The sequence below is a fragment of the Chlorocebus sabaeus genome, chromosome 9, assembly GCF_047675955.1.
Source record: "Chlorocebus sabaeus isolate Y175 chromosome 9, mChlSab1.0.hap1, whole genome shotgun sequence".
In the NCBI taxonomy this organism is placed as follows: Eukaryota; Metazoa; Chordata; class Mammalia; order Primates; family Cercopithecidae; genus Chlorocebus; species Chlorocebus sabaeus.
The window spans coordinates 92,524,659-92,547,173 of NC_132912.1; the positions used below are offsets into that span (position 1 = coordinate 92,524,659).

The following is a 22,515-nucleotide window of genomic DNA, read 5'->3' on the forward strand; positions in this document are numbered from 1 at the left end:
GATGTGTTTTAACTTACAGTGTTTTCTGAAAATTTTTTCCATAGGTTTCAACAGCATGTGCCTTTCCGGGAAAGTAAACTGACTCACTATTTTCAAAGTTTTTTTAATGGTAAAGGGAAAATATGTATGATTGTCAACATCAGCCAATGTTATTTAGCCTATGATGAAACACTCAATGTATTGAAGTTCTCAGCCATTGCACAAAAAGTAAATATTTATTTTATTAAGCTTCTTCTTAGAATATTAATACTTTTTCTTGAAATAAATATTTTGTACTTAATACTGTAAGCCTAGGAAATAATTGAAAATTAAAAAGGTAAATATTTGACCAAGTAGGAAGACATGAGAAAGGATTGAAAGTTGCCCATGCTAGGATTAAAATGACCTTTAGTAATAAGAGTTAATAATAAACATCAATTACAAATTAATGAGTATTTTTGGAATGAATTGTCTGCTCTGCCATTCATCTTGCTCATTTGGTACTTCTGGGTAATTAGAAAACCCTCTGCTAAGATTAATACTGAGAACTTAGCCCAGGAAGATAGATTTTTTCCTCTAGTTTGCATGTGTAAGTAGCTTTTTTCCTATCAGAATGTTCATTTAGGGATGGTGATTCCTGTTTGTATGTTTGTTTGAATAGTTTTTCCTTTAACACTTGAGTTTTCATTTGACTTAAATTTATAAAATAATCATTTTCTAGTGGACAGTTCTTGTCTTTTCTGTTTTAAAAGTCACATTGAATATTTTAACAGGTTTGTGTCCCAGACACTTTAAATTCCTCTCAAGAGAAATTATTTGGACCTGTCAGATCTTCTCAAGATGTATCACTAGACAATAATTCAAATAATAAAATTTTAAATGTAAAAAGAGCCACCATTTCATGGGAAAATAGTCTGGAAGATTTGATGGAAGACGAGGATTTAGTTGAGGAGCTAGAAAACTCTGAAGAAACTCAAAATGTGAAAACTAAACTTATTGATGAAGATCTAGATAAAACATTAGAGGAAAATAAGACTTTCATTAGCCACGAGGAGAAAAGAGTATGTATTAAGAACTCATACTTCTATGCTTGTCTTCTTATTCTGAAGTTAAGGTTAAATCTTAAGGCTCTCTCTCTTCAGTTTTTTTCAACAATACACTGAAGTTTTTGTGTTCAACTTTATATTTTGAAAAGTTTCAAACCTGTAGAAAGACTAGTACAATGAATACTCATTTATCCTTCACCTGGATTCTCCAGTTACCATTTTATGAGTATGCAAATACACATCTTTTGCTCTGTACAATTTGAAAATAAGATCCAGACATAATGATACCTTATATCTAAATATTTGAACATATTTTTCTAAGAACATGGACATTTTCGTCATGATCACAAGACCATGAAATTTTCATACCCAAGAAATTCAACATTGATACACTAATATAACCTCATATGCTGTTTGTATTGAGATTTCTCCAGTGTTCCCGATATGTTCTTTATTGCCACTTTGTTTTTGTCAACAACCAGAGTTAACAAATTGCTTTTGATTATTGTGTTTCTTTAATTATTTCTAATCTAGCACTGACATTTTTGAAAAGTGGGTCCTAGTTTTCTCATAGAATACCTGCAATCTAGATTTGTTTGATTATTTCTTCATCATTTAGGTTTAATACATTAGGGAAGCTTTTTATGTAGGTTAAGTTGTAAATTTTCCATTGCATCACACTAAGAGCCACATGATGTCTGATTTTTCCATTCTTAGAGATGCTAAGTTTTGCTCACTTGGTTTAGATACAGTATTTCAGATCTTTATTGCAAAAGCATGTTATCTATGGGGTGATACTTACAGACGTTGTGAGTATCCTTTCACTAAGTGATTTTATGTATTCCATCAGACTTTTATTTTGCAGTCTCAAGTACAAGTGCTAAAAATATCTACCAAGTACCTATGATCCCATATCTTCAAAAACAGTAATTGTTTGTCATCTTATTATGATAAATAAGATATAACAGTTGTTTTTTCAGCTTCTGTCCAATTATTTTGTGTGTGTGTGTGTGTGTGTGTGTGTGTGTGTGTGTGTGTGTATTTATTTATTTATTTATTTTTGAGAGAGCGTCTTGCCCTGTTGCCCAGGCCAGAGTGCAATGACACAATCTCGGCTCACTGCAACCTCCGCCTCCTGGGTTCAAGTGATTCTCCTCCCTTAACCTCCTGAGTAGCTGGGATTATAGGCATGCGCAGCCATACCCAGTTAAGTTTTTTTCTATCTTTAGTAGAGACGGGGTTTCACCATGTTGGCCAGACTGGTCTCGAACTCCTGACCTTGTGATTGCCTGCCTCGGCCTCCCAAAGTGCTGGGATTACAGGCATGAGCCACCTTACCTGGCCACCTAATCCCCTCTTTAATTGGCCGTAACTCCATGAGTATACATGGAGTCCTCTTACCAGTGTCCTAGAAACACTAGTAGACCTGTGTTCATGGGTGTGCTTTAATGTTGTTGACATATCACAAATCAGTACTTTTTTGGATTGCAGAAGTATTAGTAGATCGATGATGTATTGGGCTAAATACTCTCATTTTAATAATTTACCTTCATGTCCCTGAAAGCGATTATTGAACATATGTTTGGAAACAAGAATGATAGCTTCAGATGTAGTACGAGTCCCACTTTATCTGGTCACGATGTGATTAGACCTTGTTACTTGGGCTTTTGTAATGTATTAAATAGTACCTCCTCAGGGACGAAAGGAGCCATTAATAGTCTAGTTTGGCTGGTATAGTGGCTCACACTTGTAATTCCAGCACTTTGGGAAGCTGAGGTAGGAGGATTTCTTGAGCTCAGGAGTTCAAAACCAGCCTGGGCAACATAGTGAGACCCCATCTCTACAAAAAAATTAAAAAAATTTAGCCAGGCATGATGACGCACACGTGTAGTCCCAGCTACTTGGGAGGCTGCAGTGGGAAGATTGCTTGAGCCCAGGATTTCTAGGCAGCAGTGAGCCATCACTGCACCACTGCACTCTGGCCTGGGTGACAGAGTGAGACCTTGTCTTAAAGAAACAAACCAAAAAACCCAGTTTTATTTTTTTTTTTCATCTCAAAGTTGAAATTTTTTATAATGTTGGTTAGTAAAATTTCTGAAACTACTAGAGAAAAATATTTAATGCTATAGTTTGTGATAGATTATATAGTGTAAATGCTTATCTGATTGGCTAGATATTTTAAGGAAATTCATCAAAATGTTGTTTAATATTTGACATTTAAAAATCAACATGATTAGGTGTTGGCATGCTTTATTTGTTTTCTTCTAGAGACAAAGTCTTGCTCTGTTGCCCAGGCTGGAGTGCGATAGTATAGTTATGGCTCACTGCTGCTTGGAAATCCTGGGCTCAAGTGATCCTCTTGCCTCAGCCTCCTGAGTAGCTAGGACTGCAGACGCATGCCACCACCCCTAACTAATTTTTAAAAATTTTTTGTAGACACAAGGCCTTGCTCTATTGTCCAGGCTGATCTTGAAATTTTGAGCTCAGGCAGTCCTCCTGCCTTGCAAAGCGCTGGGATTACAGATGTGAGTCAATGTGCCCAGCCCTTTATTCACATTTTAATCAAAGGATTGGGACTTCTAAAAACCATTATAAAATACCTTGATATTAGCATACATATACTTAAATTCATTTAGCTATAATAGCCAGCCTGAATTTTTTCAGCAAAAACTTTATCAGATGCTAACAATGATAAAATCTAATTATTGAAAACTATTAAACTTCCGGCTGAGTGCGGTGGCTCACAGCTCACGCCTGTAATCCCAGCACTTTGGGAGGCCTAGGCGGGCAGATCATGAGGTCAGGAGATTGAGGCCATCCTGGCTAACACGGCGAAACCCCGTCTCTACTGAAAATACAAAAAATTAGCCAGGCATGGTGGCAGGCGCCTGTAGTCCCAGCTAGTGGGGAGACTGAGGCAGAAGAATGGTGTGAGCCCGGGAGGCGGAGCTTGCAGGGAGTCGAGATCGCACCACTGCACTCCAGCCTGGGCGACAGAGAGAGACGTCGTCTCAAAAAAAATAAACTTCCGAAAGTTTTTCCACATGCATTCTGATTTCTCCTTCAATAGTTATTATTTATTGTTTTACACAGAAAGTGTGTAGTTTAAAATTATTAAAACAGTGTTATATATTTATAGTAGAGTGAAAAAGAAAATTTAAATATAAATATCTTTCAAATCTACCACTCACGTTAATGGATTTTTATTATATATTACTGTTTTGTAACCTGGTATTCTTTATATAAAAATAAATTGTGAGAAGTATGAATTTTTTAATTTAATTTTTATTTTTTTGAGACGAGTCTTGCTCTGTCGCCCAGGCTGGAGTGCACTGGGGCGATCTCGGCTCACTGCAAGCTCCGTCTCCCAGGTTCACGCCATTCTCCTGCCTCAGCCTCCCGAGTAGCTGGTACTGCAGGCGCCCGCCACCTTGCCCGGCTAAATTTTTTTATTTTTTAGTAGTGGCGAGGTTTCGCCACGTTAGCCAGGATGGTTTCGATCTCCTGTCCTCGTGATCCGCCCGCCTCGGCCTCCCAAAGTGCTGGGATTACAGGCGTGAGCCACCGTGCCCAGCCCATGAATTATTAATGTAGGCTATCATTATTGATTATAGTAGTTTGCTGTATGATAGTACCGTAATTAAACCAATCTCTTAAGGTTGGTTGAGTTGGGTTCACTTTTTATTTAAACACAACTACTACCACAAAACAACAACACTGATCAGCATTCATACAGCCAGAACGTAGGGTTATATTATAATTATTTCTTCAGTATGAATTCTTGGAGGCAGAGTTTCGAAGTTAGGATATCTATAGTACTATTTTCAAATATAAAGTTGATGCCTTGGAAGATCTGTAGCTTAGAGTTTATTATTTAATTTGTTGTTGAGTAACTTAAATTAGAAGCATTAAAAAGAATATGTAGCTGTTAAAGCTACAATTTTTGTTGAATAATGGTCATGTTAAGTGTTTTATTTATTGCTTTATTTACATATTATACATTTCTCATGATTATGTATGTGTTTCAAAGGCTATAGAATTGCTGTTGACATCTGGATAGTTATAAAGCCTAATAAGATAAGTTTATGTAACATCTTTCTTTGACAGATTAGTAAGTGGGTGTTCTTAGCAACTTCTCTGCTGTGTACAATCCTTGGGCTTTAGACTTTTACAGGCCACTTTTAAACTCAACCTTTAGCACTTACCAGATATCTGATGGTTAGGCTTCCCACCTATGAAATATGGATGATACCAAGCTCACAGAAAGTTGTGTGGATTAAATGAGGCAAATATGGAACTCGCCAGAGTAATTCTTGATAGATAATAAATGCTCAAATTAACTTTACTTCTTTTCTTAGTATAGGTAGACGGTGAGACATTTCAGTTACCAAAGGTCTATTTCTTAAATATGGACAGGCCAACCTGATTTTTCAGATTAACGAATCTCTGCAAGCATATAATTTTCAGTGAGAACATTATCACTATTAAAAAGGACACATAATTATAATTGACTAAATGAAAAGTTTTATTTTTTGGACAGTTGGATGGTATTTCTCTTGGGATATATTTATTCTTTTATAAGAATTTTATCATTTACATGTTATAGAAACTGTTGGACTTAATAGAAGACTTGAAAAAAAAACTGATAAATGAAAAAAAGGAAAAGTTAACCTTGGAATTTAAAATTCGAGAAGAAGTTACACAGGAGTTTACTCAATATTGGGCTCAACGGGAAGCTGACTTTAAGTAAGTTATTTCTTTCATGTCCAGTTAAAAATTGAGAATTTTATTTACTTTTTTAGGTTTTTTTTTTTTTTTTTTTTTTTACTTAATTTACTTGTTTTTATATTAGATGGCTTCTGAATTCTGATCTCTTTGTGCAAGCTAGAAAACAGCTGTTATTGGTCTGGTGTGGTGGCTCATGCCTGTAATCCCCGCATTTCGGGAGGCCTAGGTGGGCGGATCACTTAAGGTCAGGAGGTCAAGACTAGCCTGACCAACATGGTGAAACCTCGTCTCTGCTAAAAATAGGAAAATTAGCTGGGCATACTGGTGTGTTCCTGAAGTCCCAGCTGCTTGGGAGGCTGAGGCACAAGAATCTCTTAAACCTGGGAGGTGCAGGTTACAGTGAGCTGAGAATGTGTCACTGCACTCCAGCCTGGGTGACAGAGCAAGACTGTCTCAGAGGAAAAAAAAAAAAAAAAAGAAAAAAAAGAATGTAGCTGTTACTAATCCCATGCATGGCTATTTAAATTTTCTCTCTCTCTTTTTTTTTTTTTTTAATTTTAACTTTAATTTTTATTTTTTGAGACAGAGTCTTGCTCTGTCACCCAGCCTGGAATTCAGTGGTGTGATCTTGACTCACTGCAACCTGCACCTCCCGGGTTCAAGCAGTTCTGCCTTAGCCTCTCCTGCCTTAGCCTTCCGAGTAGCTTGGATTACAGGTGCACACCACCACGCCTGGCTAATTTTTGTGTTTTTAGTAGAGACAGGGTTTCGCCATGTTGGCCAGGCTGGTTTCAAACTCCTGGCCTGAAGTGATCCACCCACCTCCACCTCCCAAATTACTGGGATTACAGGCGTGAACCACTGTACCTGGCCTAAATTTTCTTTTAATCCAGAATATACTTAATCTTAGATGTTTAAAACAAAAACACAAAGTAGTTCCGTTTCTGTTTCTTAATGGGATTAATTTGTATTCTGAAGGGAAACTCTGCTTCAAGAACGAGAGATATTAGAAGAAAATGCTGAACGTCGTTTGGCTATCTTCAAGGATTTGGTTGGTAAATGTGGCACTCGAGAAGAAACGACGAAAGACGTTTGTGCCACAAAAGTTGAAACTGAAGTACGTTAATTGAAGTATTTAAAAATATCCAATGAGGTTTTGGTACCAGGGTTTAGTGTACCACATCAATGATGAGAAACATCAAGATAGTTTAGAATTAAAACAATGCTTAGTGTGTAGCTTTATTATAATTAGGCATGTTTTGTTAGGAGTATAAGGCACCAAGAATTTAAATATAGTGATTGGTCATTGAAAAATCTGTACCTCTGTTATATTTATATCTTATTTTGGTATTGCTTGAATCATTGTATTGTAGGCAGATAGATTCTTTGTTGCCTGATTACAGAATAACCCCCTCAGATTTGTCTCACTTTTAAATTAAAAATATTTTAAAGGTATAAGAGACCTAAGATGTGATTTACTTGCCTCACGCTTGTAATCCCAGCACTTTGGGAGGCCGAGGCGGGCGGATCACAAGGTCAGGAGATCGAGACCATGGTGAAACCCCGTCTCTACTAAAAAATAGAAAAAAAAATTAGCCGGGCGCAGTGGCGGGCGCCTGTAGTCCCAGCTACTCGGGAGGCTGAGGTAGGAGAATGGCGTGAACCCGGGAGGCGGAGCTTGCAGTGAGCCGAGATTGCGCCACTGCACACCAGCCTGGGCGACAGAGCGAGACTCCGTCTCAAAAAAAAAAAAAACAAAAAAAAACCAAAAATGTTTATATATAAAAAGGGTTGTCCTTGCTGGGCAACTACCATTTCCTACTCTTTTAAAATTTTATTTGTTTATTTATCTATTATAGTTTTAGAGATAGGGTCTTGCTGTGTTGCCAAGGCTGATCTTGAATTCCTGGCTTCAAGCAGTCTTCCTGTCCAGCCTCCCAAGTGGCTGAGATTACAGGTGCATGCCGCTGGCCTCAGCTTATTCTCTGCTTGTAATATAAGAAAAATTATCCTTTTCTGCTACTTACACTGAAGCTGAAATTGATCAGTTTTTTGGGGGAGTTGTTTTTTTTGTTTTGTTTTTTAATCACTCAGTTCAGGGGCCTGTGATAGTGATGTCTAGATGTCTGCTGTCAAGCAAACCTTATGTATCCTTGACATGGTTTGGGATTGACTGAGTTGTGAAAATGGAGGTTTGTTTTGTGCACCATCCCAACAAAACATTTTAAGTCTCATTATATAATTGAAACTATACCTGAACTAGGTAATCATAATTGTTTTATAATGACTTGTCACACTTTTATAACATTGTTTTTATGAGAAAATATGCCTCATAATCCATACAACAGAAAATAAATAATGGAACACAAGTTCTTCATATTTGGAAATGCTTCTATATAATTTGTTTTAAAGAATTTCTATTGGTGAATTTTTTGCTTTTTTAAAAAACTGTCTAAATTAGATGGTGCCACATGTAAACGGTGAACCCTACTGTTAATATTAGGCATGTGGTTTTTGCTATTTTTAGGAAACACATAATTATGTAGGATTTGAAGATATTATTGATTCTCTTCAAGATAATGTGGCTGATATTAAGAAACAGGCTGAAATTGCTCACTTATATATTGCATCTCTTCCTGACCCCCAGGAAGCTATTGCTTGTTTAGAACTAAAGTTTAATCAAATTAAAGCTGAATTAACTAAAACCAAAGAAGAATTAATCAAAACGAAAGAAGAGTTAAAAAAGAGAGAAAATGGTAAGTGGATAAATTTTACCTCTATATAGATATTGTAAACACATGAAAAGTACTCTTGGTAAAGCATAAGAGATTTATGTAGCTCATTTACCATAGTGACCAGAAAATTCTTTCATCTAGTTAACATATTTTAATATTTTACCATTTGTATGACTTTGTAGTAATTTACTACTAAAAATATTTTTTGACCTTCATTTATTTTAGATCAGTATTATTAGAAAATGAGCTTCTCAACAACAACAAAAAAATCAAAAAAGTGTTAACTTTATGAGTAAAGCTGTAAATTTTAAATGACAGCGTCTCACTCTGTCACCAAGGCTGGAGTGCAGTAGTGGCATCACAGCTCACTGCAGCCTTCTACTCCTGGGCTCAATCCCTCCTCCTGCCTCAGCTTCCTGAATACTTGGGACCACAAGTGGTACCACCAGAGCGGCTGCATATTTTTTTTTCTTTTTTGTAGAGATGGGGTCTTGCTGTGTTGCCCAGGTTGGTCTTGAACTCCTAGGCTCAAGCAATCCTCCCTGCCTCAGCCTCCCAAAGTGCTGGGATTACAGGCATGAGCCATACTGTGCTTGGCATTGTTCTATATTCTTGATGAAGTTTTGCAGTATAGAAGATTCACTCTTGGGAGAGAGTAACTACTGTGGAGTGGTTTAAAGTAGATTGTTAGTTTGATACTTCATTCTAATTCTAACTAGGAGGGCATTTTCTTTGTTTCTTTCCTCCTTTTTTTTTTTTTTTTTTTTTTTTTTAAATGACAGGGTCTCACTCTGTCACCCAGGCTGGAGTGGAGAGACATGATCATGATCATGGCTCACTGCAGTTTCCACCTCCTGGACTCAAGTGATCCTTCCACCTCAGTCTCCTGAGTAACTTGCATTACAGACATGTGCCACCACACTGAGGGCATTTTATATACGTGAATAAAATTGTTTGTAATATCTGCATTTTAAGAATTAGTTGCAATAACTGCTCTGTCCTTTTTTGTGTGAAGCAAGATGGGTAGAAAATAACATGTAAGTGGTGCCTCTGCATTATGAAATGTACTAAGAAGGCACTAGCTCCTTTTCTTCTCTGACGTTATGCCAGTTCTTTACTATTTAGCATATGCTACCTATTTTTATCCTGAGTTTTAGAAGTGGCTTTTTCTGAAACATTACTCTGTTGTGGTTGAATTAGCAGATTTTTTTTTAATGAGTAGGGTGTGCATTTAGTGCTATCAAAATCCTTTTTATTGAATGTGACAGTAAAGTGTCACCACAGCAGCATATGTTTCATAGTTGTTCAGTGATACATATTTTCAGATGCTTAGATATTTATTTTCAAAATTCTTTACTTTTTCAGAAACAGATTCATTGATTCAAGAGCTTGAAACATCTAATAAGGTAATGCTTTAAGTTTTATTTTGTCTTGATAAGGTATTTAATTAACAAAGGAGTATGAATGATGACTAGATGTGTTTATTTAAAAAAATAAACAGTAATATAGTCTCTTGGTATACATGGGGAATAGTTTTCTTCTGTTATGTTTTCTGTTTTCTGGCTTGAGTCTTCTTATTTCAACTTACATTTATCCTTTCAAAAAGCTGAATATTTTAAAATATAAGATATAAATAATTCAAGATCTTGGTATCTAATATCCAGTATTTAAAGAACTAAAATGTACTTAGAAGACATTACACCTACTGTTTATACAATTCCTATCTAGTATTTTTTCTACTTAATAGTAGACACTAGTTGTACCAATTATATTAAGCTATATAAAATAGAAAATAAAGAATTTCCCGTAATCTTCCTAAATTTAAAACGAAACCAAACCAACTTGTTTGGAAGCTCTTTAGACTGTTACTTTATATATGTATTTATAGAACATTTACCATTTACCAGATACTCTTTTAAGTGCTTTTTATTAACTCATTTAAATGTTAGAGCAACTTTATGATGTAACTTGCCCCGGCTGACATGGTTTTTAAATTTTTATTTATTTATTTCTTTTGTGACAGAGTCTCGCTCTGTTGCCCAGGCTAGAGTGCAGTGGTGTGGCTTACTGCAGCCTACACTTCCCAGGTTCAAGTGATTCTCCTACTTCAGCATCCCGAGTAGCTGGGGTTACAGGTGGCCGCCACCACCCCAGGCTAATTTTTGTATTTTTTAGTAGAGACGGGATTTCACCATGTTGGCCAGGCTGGTCTCAAACTCCTGACCTCAGGTAATCTGCCCACCTTGGCCTCCCAAAGTGCTGGGATTACAGGCATGAGCCACTGTGCCTGGCCCAGGGTGACATATTAAAAGTATAGCAGCTAGGATTTGAACCCAGGCACCCTGGCTCCAGATTCTTCTTACATGCTATATAGCTTCTCTTTTCTTTGTGTACGTGTGTGTGTGTGTGTGTGTGTGTATGTAATTTTTTTAAAGGCAAAAATAAGATGTTGTGCATAATGTGTTGCCACCGATTATCTTTATTTAACTTTAAAATCTGAAGGAGTTATGAAACTGCATTATTAATCATGTTTGCTTTCTAGTTATCCCAAAGTATATTCATGAAACATTGCTTTTTCTTCTTTCCAAAGAAAATAATTACACAGAATCAAAGAATTCAAGAATTGATAAATACAATTGATCAAAAAGAAGGTATTATCAATGAATTTCAGAACCTGAAGTCTCATATGGAGAAAACATTTAAATGCAATGTAAGAATTTAACTTTGTGTTATATTAATAAATTAGATAAACAAGTGTATGTTTTTATTGAAAGGAAATAATTTAAAATAGCTTATGCAACTAAGACTGATTTACCAAGAATGTTGAATTGCGTATGCAACATTGAACTCAATTTACTGTTCTCCAAATCTGAATTTTTGAGAACTTAAACGAGGATGTTTGACTCCTTTGAACATACTTTTCCACAAAATATGCTGGCAGTGCTTTGCACGTAAAAAGGAGAAGAATATGTAGCCTTTGGACGTTTAAGCCTCAGCTAGTTGGAAGGAGACCTTTGAGGAGAAAGGAATTTAGACATACTTAGAAAACCAGATTATAATGTTTCAGGGAACTATAACATGAAATTCAGTAAAATTAGGTTTTTCCTTAGAAGCTTGTTTTTATTATATGTCTTGTTGCTATTGTTTATATGCTTAATAATAGGGATTTTTTCTAAAAAGTTATACACTGTGACGTGTAAAGACTTAAAGGGTTCTTTGTCTTTCATACAAATTTAGATAATTTCATATTTAGTTCAGCTTAGAATGATCAGCTTGTCTTTTAATCCTTTTTTTAAAAAATGGCTTTGGTTTTCTTTTTTGGGGGTAAGCTCCTTCAAATTATTTTTTTATATAGAAATGGTAAAATATATGGTAATAACATAGTAAACTGAGTAAACTTAGAGCCAAACATTTTGCTTTGTTGAAAGGTGTTTTTTTCTGTCTTTTCTATGATCAAAAGAAGCAGGTGTGGTATCTTATAAAAAGTGACTGTTGAGTTTCCTTTGTATCTTGATAGTCAAACTCTAATACCTACCAATATTCCCTGAATCATCTGAACTTTAGATGGGCTTTTGAAACCACAGGGATAAATGAGGAGCATACTAGAAGAGCACTCTATATAATCTCCTGTAGCAGGTCTTTCTTTTGGTATTTGTTAAATACATTATTCAATCTCTGGCTTTTCTGTACCTGAACTGGGAGAAATATCCTAATATTTAATATGTTAATAATTAACTATTTAGTAAATAATTAGTATTTAATAAGGTGGAGGAGCAAGAAACACTTATGGAGTGTCCAGTGTGTGCCAGGTACTATGCTAGATTATTGGAATTATACAGATTAATAAAATCTACTCTGCTAACAATCCCCCAATAAGAAAAAAACAGCATAAATATAGTTATAATACAGTGTGCAGCAATGTGTGAAGCCGAGAGTGAGTGGGGAGTTAGGAATACTTTGTGGAGATGAAAATGATTAAGTTGAGCCTTAAAGGGTGAGTAAAATTTAACCTTTTGAAAGTAGAGGAAGGGGACAATGGTAGTCATGAGAGATAAGAAGATACATTGGCCTTCGTGTACCAGAATCGGAGTGCACAAAGTCGTGGAAATGAGAAATCTTTCAATGAGTGCAGGAAAATACAAACAATTTGTTTTTTAGGAAGAAAGTGTGAAGCAAGGAGAGGTGAGAAATGAGGCTAGGAGTAGTAGAATAAGATAAGATGAAAGACCTTGAATACTGCATTAAAGAGTTCGGGGAGTCAGTGGGGAGTCATTTTCACCAGAGGAATAGCAAAGAGGAGTTTTTCATTTGAGTAGATATTTTTGGAAACTTGGAAGATAGGATTGAGGTGGAATTAGACTACAGGCAGAGACCAAATAGCTACCTCTTGGTAGAGTTCAGCTAATAGTTGATGAGGACTTCGATTTAGGGTAGTAGCGGTAGAGATTAAGGAACAGGAAATTGATTTGTGAAGTAAGGGGGTGTAAAACTTTTGAGACTGCCGGGCGCGGTGGCTCAAGCCTGTAATCCCAGCACTTTGGGAGGCCGAGACGGGCGGATCACGAGGTCAGGAGATTGAGACCATCCTGGCTAACATGGTGAAACCCCGTCTCTACTAAAAAATACAAAAAACTAGCCGGGTGAGGTGGCGGGCGCCTGTAGTCCCAGCTACTCGGGAGGCTGAGGCAGGAGAAAGGCGTAAATCCGGGAGGCGGAGAGGCTGAGGCAGGAGAAAGGCGTAAATCCGGGAGGCGGAGCTTGCAGTGAGCTGAGATCCGGCCACTGCACTCCAGCCCGGGCGACAGAGCCAGACTCCGTCTCAAAAAAAAAAAAAAAAAAAAAAAAAACTTTTGAGACTTGGGGCAGTAAATTAATTGCTGGGCCTCCTGGCTCTCGGAACTTTTATTTGGTTAGTCATCACATGCTTTTTGCTCTCATCTCTTGATCTGGATTTTAAGTCTGTTCTTTGATTTGGTAAATAAAAACAAAAAGAAAGCCAGAGACGGATCGTTTTTGGCGACTACAGCTTCAAAGAAAATAGTTGGAAATTTTACGTGGGATTATATTTATTTCTGTAGTATGTTTGCATACTATAATATATTAGAGATATTTAAGGAAGTAATAGTAAAAAAAATCAGTATTTGTAAATTAGTCCTTGCTTGTAAATAAACTTTATAGATTCTGGACCTTGTTTTATCAACTAACTTAATAACAGTTTGCTAAATTTAAATTGTTCACTTAAATACATAAAAATATGCAACGTAGTTTGAAACTTACCTAATTGTTTAACAGTTGATGTAGGGTCACTGTTCCACATCTTGTCTTGAGAGCAAACTCTTTCCAATGAAAAAATTTAGTTTGAATTCTTTGTTTTATCTACTCAAGCATACCTTGGGAGCAGAAAACCCTCCTTTCAATAACTATGACTTCTGAAGGATAGATTTTTGGTGAGGATTGTGTATTTTGAAGTGGGGGAAAATGACGGGATCATTCTGATAGGTACTAAGGATCGGGAAAGGAACAACTTGGACTTGTTATGGAGCTGTGTCAGAGGTGTGATCTGCCTGTCCCGTGATTTTCAAAAGGGACTAATTGTGAGAAAGCATGGAGATTCTTCTTTATGACATCCTTTGTTTAGGGATAGCTAGAAAAACTTTGCCTTTTTTCTTAACCCATTACTTTATGACTTTAAAAAGTTATTTTTATCTGTATCTCCTGCTAATAAAATGTTTGCTGATTAAGCGGCACTCTTTATCATACACTTTGTTTTTTCAAATTGATTGCTACAAGTTTCTGCCTTTACCATACATTTGATTACACTATAGACTTGCACTTAAATGCTGAGTTTTACCCTTCTTCTAAGTTCATATTATACCCTTTTTTTGGGAAGTTCCCCCTCCCCCCGCCCCCAGTTCCCCCTGTTTCTTTCTTTTTAGAGGTAGGGTCTCATCACTCTGTTGCCCAGGCTGAAGTGCAGTGACGTGACCATGGCTCACTGCAGCCTTGAACTCCTGGGCTCAAGAGATTCCGTTGCCTTAGCCTTCTGAATAGCTGGGACTGCAGGCCTGGGCCACAACACCTGGAATTTTAATTTTTTGTAGAGATGGGGTCTCACTGTGTTGCCCAGGCTGGTTTCAAACTTCTGGGCTCAAGTAATCCTCTGGCCTCAGCCTCCCATAGTGCTGGGATTACAGGCATGAGCCCCTGTGCTTGGTTGCTGCTAGCCTTTTTAAGGGAGGCAGTCTGCCTTAAAAAAAAAAAAGGTCTAAATGACGTATCTAGAAGCTTAGTTTCAAAGCTGTCTGTAGACTGTATATCTTTGAATATATGTCGACTTAAAGCTAAGGTCAAAACTATTTTTCTAGGAGTTGTTAATGTTTAAGACAATGCTAATTTTTAAGAGGCTTTGGCTACAAAACAAAATAGATAGTTGAGTCTCATGTTTTTCTTTTCAAAGCACATTTCTGATGTGACTTCAGAGATTTATCTTCTTAAGATTCTTCAGTTATCCCCCAATGTTACTTATTTGCTAGAGCCATCAGTTATTTTAGGATGAAACTTAAGAAATAACTTAGAAAATGTCTCAACAAATTTGAAAATAAAATTTTTGTGGTACACTATTGAAAGTAATTTATGTGGTTTGTACATTTTTTGTGGCTTTCTCTATGTGAATTATTTTTAATTTATTTTGCTTTAGGACAAGGCTGATACATCTTCTTTAATAATAAACAATAAATTGATTTGTAATGAAACAGTTGAAGTGCCTCAGGACAGCAAAACCAAAATCTGTTCAGAAAGAAAAAGAGTAAATGAAAATGAACTTCAACAAGATGAACCACCAGCAAAGAAAGGTACTACTTCAGCTGCCAGCAGCAGGCGTTTGAGAAAGCTAATTTCTAAACCAGTAAATAGAACAAGGCAAACAGAGGGACATTCACTTGTCTAAGGAAAAATCTTGAGAAAATCTAAATGTCGTGAATTTTTATTCTGGAAAGTTATAAACTGTCTAGGGATGGGCATAGTTAAAGCTTTTATCTTAATAAATATGCTTTTAGAAATTGTGCTTTTATTATTTCTTTCGCATGTCGGTAATAATTTCTATGCTTATAATAGGTAAAACTCATTACTTTGATTTTTATAAATACAGTATTTTGTGCCTAAATCCCAGCACATTATTTTGTTTTCTTAGTTTGCATTCTTTATTCATGTGGAGAAAAGGATATTTTACAGTAAGACTTTGAGCTAAATATTACTAACAATAAATGTATTCAAGCTGTATTTGTGATGCCAGGACACAGTCTGATGAAAGATAATGTTGAAGATTATTTTTAAAAAAATCTTTAAGTGGGCAAGTTTGTTTTAAATATAAAGAAGGGCAAACCTTTGAATTTTAGAGGAGGTAGGCTCTTTAGAATAAACTGAAAGTCTTGAGGAAATAAATAGGAAAATTTAAACTGTAAACTTAAGAAAAGCTTCAAAAATAAACTTAGCAGCTTTTAAGAAAATACAGCAGGGATAATGCCATATTTTACCCCTTCCTCTTTGAGGCTGGAGAGAGAGTGTAAATTATAGATAATAAAACCTTGTCCAGTGAGCTTTTAAAATTAATCTGTTTAAAAGAAAAGAGACCTTGGAATCCTATAATGAGATTTCTCATTTACAGCTTCCCAAGAACATTTAGACAATTGAGTGAAACGAAAAAGAACATGGATTGCATTTGAAAAATAAAGACTTACAAATAAAGGTTGTTTTTCATATATACAGTATCGAAGGTAAAACTAGATAAATTCTAGATGGGACAGGGAGGTAAGATTCCCATATTATATAGTGATTCTTGGGTGGGAGCATATTCTCACTGGGGGGAAATCAGTATCTTGAGAGAGCTAGGGGATTTTAATTTATCAAAAGGGGTCATAGGCCGGGCGTGGTGGCTCATGCCTGTAATCCTAGCACTTTGGGAGGCCAAGGTGGGTGGATCACCTGAGGTCAGGAGTTCGAGACCAGCCTGACCAACGTGGTGAAACCCCATCTCTACTCAAAATACAAAAAATGAGCCTGGCGTGGTGGCGCATGCCTGTAATCCCAGCTGCTTGGGAAGCTGAGGCAGGAGAATTACTTGAATCTGGGAGGCGAAGAGTGCTGTGAGCCGAGATTGCGTCATTGCGGTCCAGCCGGGGCAACAAGATTGAAACTCTGTCTAAAAGTAAAAAAAAGTGGTGGGGGAGTGGTCGTAGTGTTAAAAAACCTTGAGAACAAACAGTCACATAAGTTTTTTATTCTCTACATTGTAGTAGTACCTGAGGGACCTTTCATAAATGCTTTGACTTTTCCTTTATTTTGCTCATAGCTTCAACTGTGATTAGTATATAGGGAAATAGAAACTCATTTGTATATGGCATGGCAGATTTCAATTTAATGAGCTTTTTGATGATCTCAAAAGTGCTGCCTTCTTCATCAAACAGATTCATTCCATGTGCATCCCATGGGCTGCTATCATCTCACAACTAGGATGTACAAGAGCTGTGAGAGGCAGGCTAAAACTTAGGAGTTTGAATCTCGTAACTATAAGAGGTTTGACGTTTGGCTCTTAAGGAACAATTACATGCAGCAGTGCTGTCAATTAAGGACTTTGTAATGTAACAAACTGATATGTTAAGATCCCAGAGGTATTACAGAGGTCCCTGTCAACTTCTTGAAATTTTCAAAAATAGTACCCCAGAACACTAATTCTCAAAATGTTGCATGTAAAATACATCCCAGACTTACCATATCAGTATATTTGGTGTTTGGTAGGAATCTGCATTTTAATAATCTCCCTGGATAATGCCTCCCAAAAAAACTAGAAAATCACTCTTGTGTAAATAAATGATTTTTAGTGTTTAAAGAGAGAACATTAAAATTTTAAACAAAGTTACCATAAAGTAACAAAATTAATATAACTGGAATATGTCAGATTCATGAACTTACATACATCTAGAAGCAGAATAAATTACTGTTGCAAAAACCATATTTATAAAGATTGTTTTCTGTACCATGATATGTCTTAGAGATAGAAAAGAAGAACATATGTGGTGTAGTTAAGTTTCAAAAATATTACATTTAGGATTATTATTTTATTTAGGTTTATTTGTGATGAGTGAGATATAGGGAGTCTGCCATCAGGGAGTTTAAAATCTAGTAGATGAGAGAGACAAACATATTTCAATAAAATATAAAGAGCTGAGATGTGTAGGATAATATTCGGGACTCATTAAAAAGAAAACTGTACAATATACTTTTTAGAGTCAATTAGATACCAATGGAAAGTAATAGGTTTCTTAACTAGAAGGATTTCAAGCCAACCCTACCTTATAATTGTCTTCTGCTCTTATAGATTAGTAACCCTTGTACTTCATATTATATCTGGGATCATTAAACATGGAGAAGTTGATTCTTACATACTTAGTGAGGATACCACATAAAAATACAGGTTAATTAAACAAAAATGGTCAATGAGGGAGTGAATGGGGGTCAGAAGAACATATGGAATTGATTGTATTAGAGCAATGTAGTGCAGAAAATTCACATACAAATTATACCAGAACAATGTTGTAAAGTCCGCTTATAAACATCATATAGACATCAAACCGTGAAGTATAACAAAACGGGAAAAAATTTCTAAAAATGAAGAGTCAGATTCTGGCCTGTTTTGAAGTAAGGTTTCAAGGATCTGAGACACTCATCTGACCCTTAATGGAAATTGTATGAAATATAAAAAGATATGTAGATATAAATTTATATATCTAGAAGATTGTTAATTATATTTCAAGATTTAATCATAGAATCTATGAGGAAAGTTTAAAATTGTGTAATTTATACTGGGCACTTACGTGGGGTGAGTTTATTTGTCGGAGTGAACTTATGAATTAAATTGTAGCTAATGTATCTGTTCTGGGTATAATTTAATTTGTATTGATTATAATGGTTAAAGTTCTTACATGTGCATAACATTTACAAAGTCATTTAACTTAAATTATATATTAACTCATTTTAGTCTCTTAGCATTATTCTGTAGAGTAAGTTGGGCAGGTAGGGATATCCTTATTCTAGAAATATAGATACTAAGCCTGAAAAAGGTAGACTTTTATGCATTTTCAATTAGTTGAACCCTCATGTACAGATTTTCAGGTTCTATTAATAGTTAAATCTATCCAACGCACAGTGTTGTAAACTCATTTGTCTTCTTGATCTTCACAACTTTGAGATAGGTGGTATTATTCCTATATCACATTTGAGGAAACAGTTGTAGTATGAAGCAGTTTATTGATGGTTATAGCTAGTAAGGCTATATTATATGAATTCTCAAAATTTTAACATTTCCCTTCCAATTTTAGCTATGAAAATTTAAGATATTCCATTTGCCTATCACTAATATAGTAAAAGCTGCAATATAATTGTAGTTTAAAACTGTTCTTTAGGATATGGAATGTCTGCCTAAGGTTTCTCGTCGTCTCCTCCTCTCTGTCCCATATTAAAATGATAATAAAGATTTGTGGGACAAAATTTAAATAATACTGAAAGTTAGAAATAGCTGGTAATGCTACTCAGAGGTAGGTAGCTACGATCATTTTGGTGTACTTCCTTTGCTAATTTTGTATTACCTTGTGAAATAATAATTTTTACATAAATGGACTCATACCATACATTTTATAACCTGGTTTTTCTTTTTTTCTCAACAGCTTATTTCATTTTTTTAAATTAGAAGTTGACTTTTACATGTTTTGTATGTTTGAATATTGGCTTATATGGTGACTTTTTGGTTTTATTAAGGTTTGCCAGATTAATAACTATTTTCTTATTTTTAAAGGATCTATCCATGTTAGTTCAGCTATCACTGAAGACCAAAAGAAAAGTGAAGAAGTGCAACCGAACATTGCAGAAAATGAAGACATTAGAGTTTTACAAAAAAATAATGAAGGACTGAAAGCACTTTTACTCAGTATTGAGAATGAACTTAAAAATGAAAAGGAAGAAAAAGGAGAATTAAATAAACAGATTGTTTGTTTTCAGCAGGAACTTTCTCTTTCTGAAAAAAAGAATTTAACTTTAAGTAAAGAGGTCCAACAAATTCAGTCAAATTATGACATTGCAATTGCTGAATTACATGTGCAAAAAAGTAAAAATCAAGAACAGGAGGAAAAGATCATGAAATTGTCACATGAGATAGAAACTGCTACAAGAAGCATTACAAATAATGTTTCACAAATAAAATTAATGCACACGAAAATAGACGAACTACGTACTTTTGATTCAGTTTCTCAGATCTCAAACATAGATTTGCTCAATCTCAGGGATCTGTCAAATGGTTCTGAGGAGGATAATTTGCCAAATACACAGTTACGCCTTTTAGGTAATGATTACTTGGTAAGTAAGCAAGTTAAAGAATATAGAATTCAAGAACCCAATAGGGAAAGTTCTTTCCACTCTAGTATTGAAGCTATTTGGGAAGAATGTAAGGAGATTGTGAAGTCCTCCTCCAAAAAAAGTCATCAGATTCAGGAACTGGAACAACAAATTGAAAAATTGCAGGCAGAAGTAAAAGGCTATAAGGATGAAAACAATAGACTAAAAGTAGAGGAGAATGGGCATAAAAACCAAGATGACCTACTAAAAGAAAAGGAAACTCTTATACAGCAGCTGAAAGAAGAACTGCAAGAAAAAAATGCTAGTCTCAACATTCAAATACAGCATGTAATTGGAGGAAAGAGAGCACTTTCAGAACTCACACAAGGTGTTACTTGCTATAAGGCAAAAATAAAGGAACTTGAAACAATTTTAGAGACTCAGAAAGTAGAACGTAGTCATTCAGCCAAATTAGAACAAGACATTTTGGAAAAGGAATCCGTCATCTTAAAGCTAGAAAGAAATCTGAAGGAATTGCAAGCACATCTTCAGGATTCTGTCAAAAACACCAAAGATTTAAGTGTAAAGGAAGTCAAACTGAAAGAAGAAATCACACAATTAACAAATAATTTGCAAGATATGAAGCATTTACTTCAACTAAAAGAAGAAGAAAAAGAAACCAACAGGCAAGAAACAGAAAAGTAAGCTAAATGTTATTCAAAATATTTTAAAATACACAAAGCATTCATTTTGCTATGCAGCTTTAAAAAAATTAGATGGTCATACTTAATCTGGTAAAGCGTATTATGTATGATGAGTGAAGAACTTGAACTTTGTCCATATAAACCTTTGGACCATAGGTTATATAAAAAGATCAGCTTATAAAAATCATATGAAACCTTTTCTGAAGAACTCATTCATAGTTTGGATATTCCAAATTTGTGAAAAGATGTTACTATTTCAATGTAAAGATTGTAAAGATTGTTACCATTTCACATTTGTTGTCCTAAGTAGTTAATAATGCATTACCATAGAAAAGTGGTTTGTATTTTTTAGATTGAAAGAGGGACTCTCTGCAAGCTCTGCTTGTACCCAGCATCTGAAAGCTGATCTTCAGAGGAAGGAAGAAGATTATGCTGAGCTGAAAGAGAAACTGACTGATGCCAAAAAGCAGATTGAGCAAGTACAAAAAGAGGTAGATTATTTGAAAAGTTATGTGACCAGTTTATGATAAAGATTGTTTTCCTTATATATCAAACTTAGACATTAATCTTAGGATTGAATAGAACATTTATCCACTTTATAATTTTTCTTAAAATTACGAGAACAGTTACTTCACAAGAGAAAATTTAGCTGATTTAAACAAGCTGAAGAATGTCCAACATTAAGAAAAATATGTGCCTTATGAAAGATTAGTCTTTTTCTTCTTTAAGAATTGCTAAATGTAAGTCCTTACAAAAAAGTGGAAAGCAACTTTTGTTTAGATAGTACTTAGGAGAATGTGCAGTATGATTTTTTAGTTTTTATTATAATTTAATTTTTAAATAGGGAATGCAATCACATTATTCCATATTTGAAATATAATAAGATGTATACAATGAGAAAGAAATACTTCCCACTCCTTCGAGCTGTCAGGTTTACCTTCACGGTATCAAATGTTACCAGTTTCTTTCTTTTTCTGCACTTCTCCCTCTTTCCCTTTTTCTTTTATGACCACTTCATTTTCTGTTGTACTTAGACCTTCTCAGAAGATTGGAACCCTTATTTTTTTTTTTTTTTTTTTTTTACTTTGAGGTAGTTACTAAAGAATACTTAAATGTGTATGGTCTGACAAATATTAATACAACAAATGCTGTTTCTGCCACTATAAAAGTGACTACTGAAAGTTGTGTTTATCTAAACTTTAAAAAAAATAATTTCACCATATTTGGTTTTTAATTTCTAAACAGTGTTTTCTTCTCAGACTTTTGTTTTTCACATCATATTTCTGAGACTGATTTATTTTATAGTCGTAATTAATCGTTTTCACCTCTGTATTCTGTTGTGTGACTTACCGCAATTTATTTCGTCTCTTGTTGATGACCATTTAGATGGTTTATGATTTTTTTGCCCACAGCAATAGTGCGAATATCTTCTATATGCTCTTGGTACACATATACAAAAGTTTATATACCAAGTGGGGAGTTACTGGGTCAGAGGATATGAAAGGTTATCTCATGGTAGTTTTAATTTGTATTTTTTTGATTGCTAATGAAGTACAGCTTCTATTCATATTTCTGTTTGCTATTTGTCTATCCCAGTTTCTGCTGTCATTTGTTCATTTTAATTGTGCTGTCCTTTTTTTTTTAAAAAAAGTATACAGTTTTTATTTTGTATTTATTTATTTTTAAAAAAATTTACTGGTTTATTATAAAGAATATAACTCAAGAACAGACAAATAGAAGGGATGCACAGGACAAATTAAGGGGGATGGAGGGTGGTGCAGAGCTTCTGTGCCTTCTCTGGCTGTACCACCCTCCCAGGACCTCAATGTGCTCACCAAGTGGGGCGCTGTCTGAACCTCACTGTACAATAGTTTTCATGACTCAATCTCCAACCCTGCTCTCTTCCACAGAGGTTGGTGGGTGGGGCTGAAATTTCCAACT

The 22,515-nt window shown here is 35.2% G+C and overlaps 1 protein-coding gene across 3 annotated transcripts in view; it reads left to right on the forward strand.

The window, feature by feature from the left end:
* The window catches only part of KIF20B (kinesin family member 20B), a 69,489-nt gene that overhangs the window by 17,153 nt on the left and 29,821 nt on the right, over nucleotides 1-22,515 (forward strand). For 2 of the 3 annotated variants that reach the window (XM_007963514.3, XM_007963515.3), the window contains exons 12-21: nucleotides 45-207; nucleotides 753-1,040; nucleotides 5,632-5,771; nucleotides 6,732-6,870; nucleotides 8,281-8,509; nucleotides 9,854-9,894; nucleotides 11,079-11,198; nucleotides 15,186-15,339; nucleotides 19,335-20,571; nucleotides 20,927-21,065. In XM_007963514.3, coding sequence (XP_007961705.3) covers nucleotides 45-207; nucleotides 753-1,040; nucleotides 5,632-5,771; nucleotides 6,732-6,870; nucleotides 8,281-8,509; nucleotides 9,854-9,894; nucleotides 11,079-11,198; nucleotides 15,186-15,339; nucleotides 19,335-20,571; nucleotides 20,927-21,065 — 2,650 coding nt within the window. The remainder of the gene's footprint in view (nucleotides 1-44; nucleotides 208-752; nucleotides 1,041-5,631; nucleotides 5,772-6,731; nucleotides 6,871-8,280; nucleotides 8,510-9,853; nucleotides 9,895-11,078; nucleotides 11,199-15,185; nucleotides 15,340-19,334; nucleotides 20,572-20,926; nucleotides 21,066-22,515) is intronic. The other variant, XM_007963516.3, reaches the window with a different exon arrangement.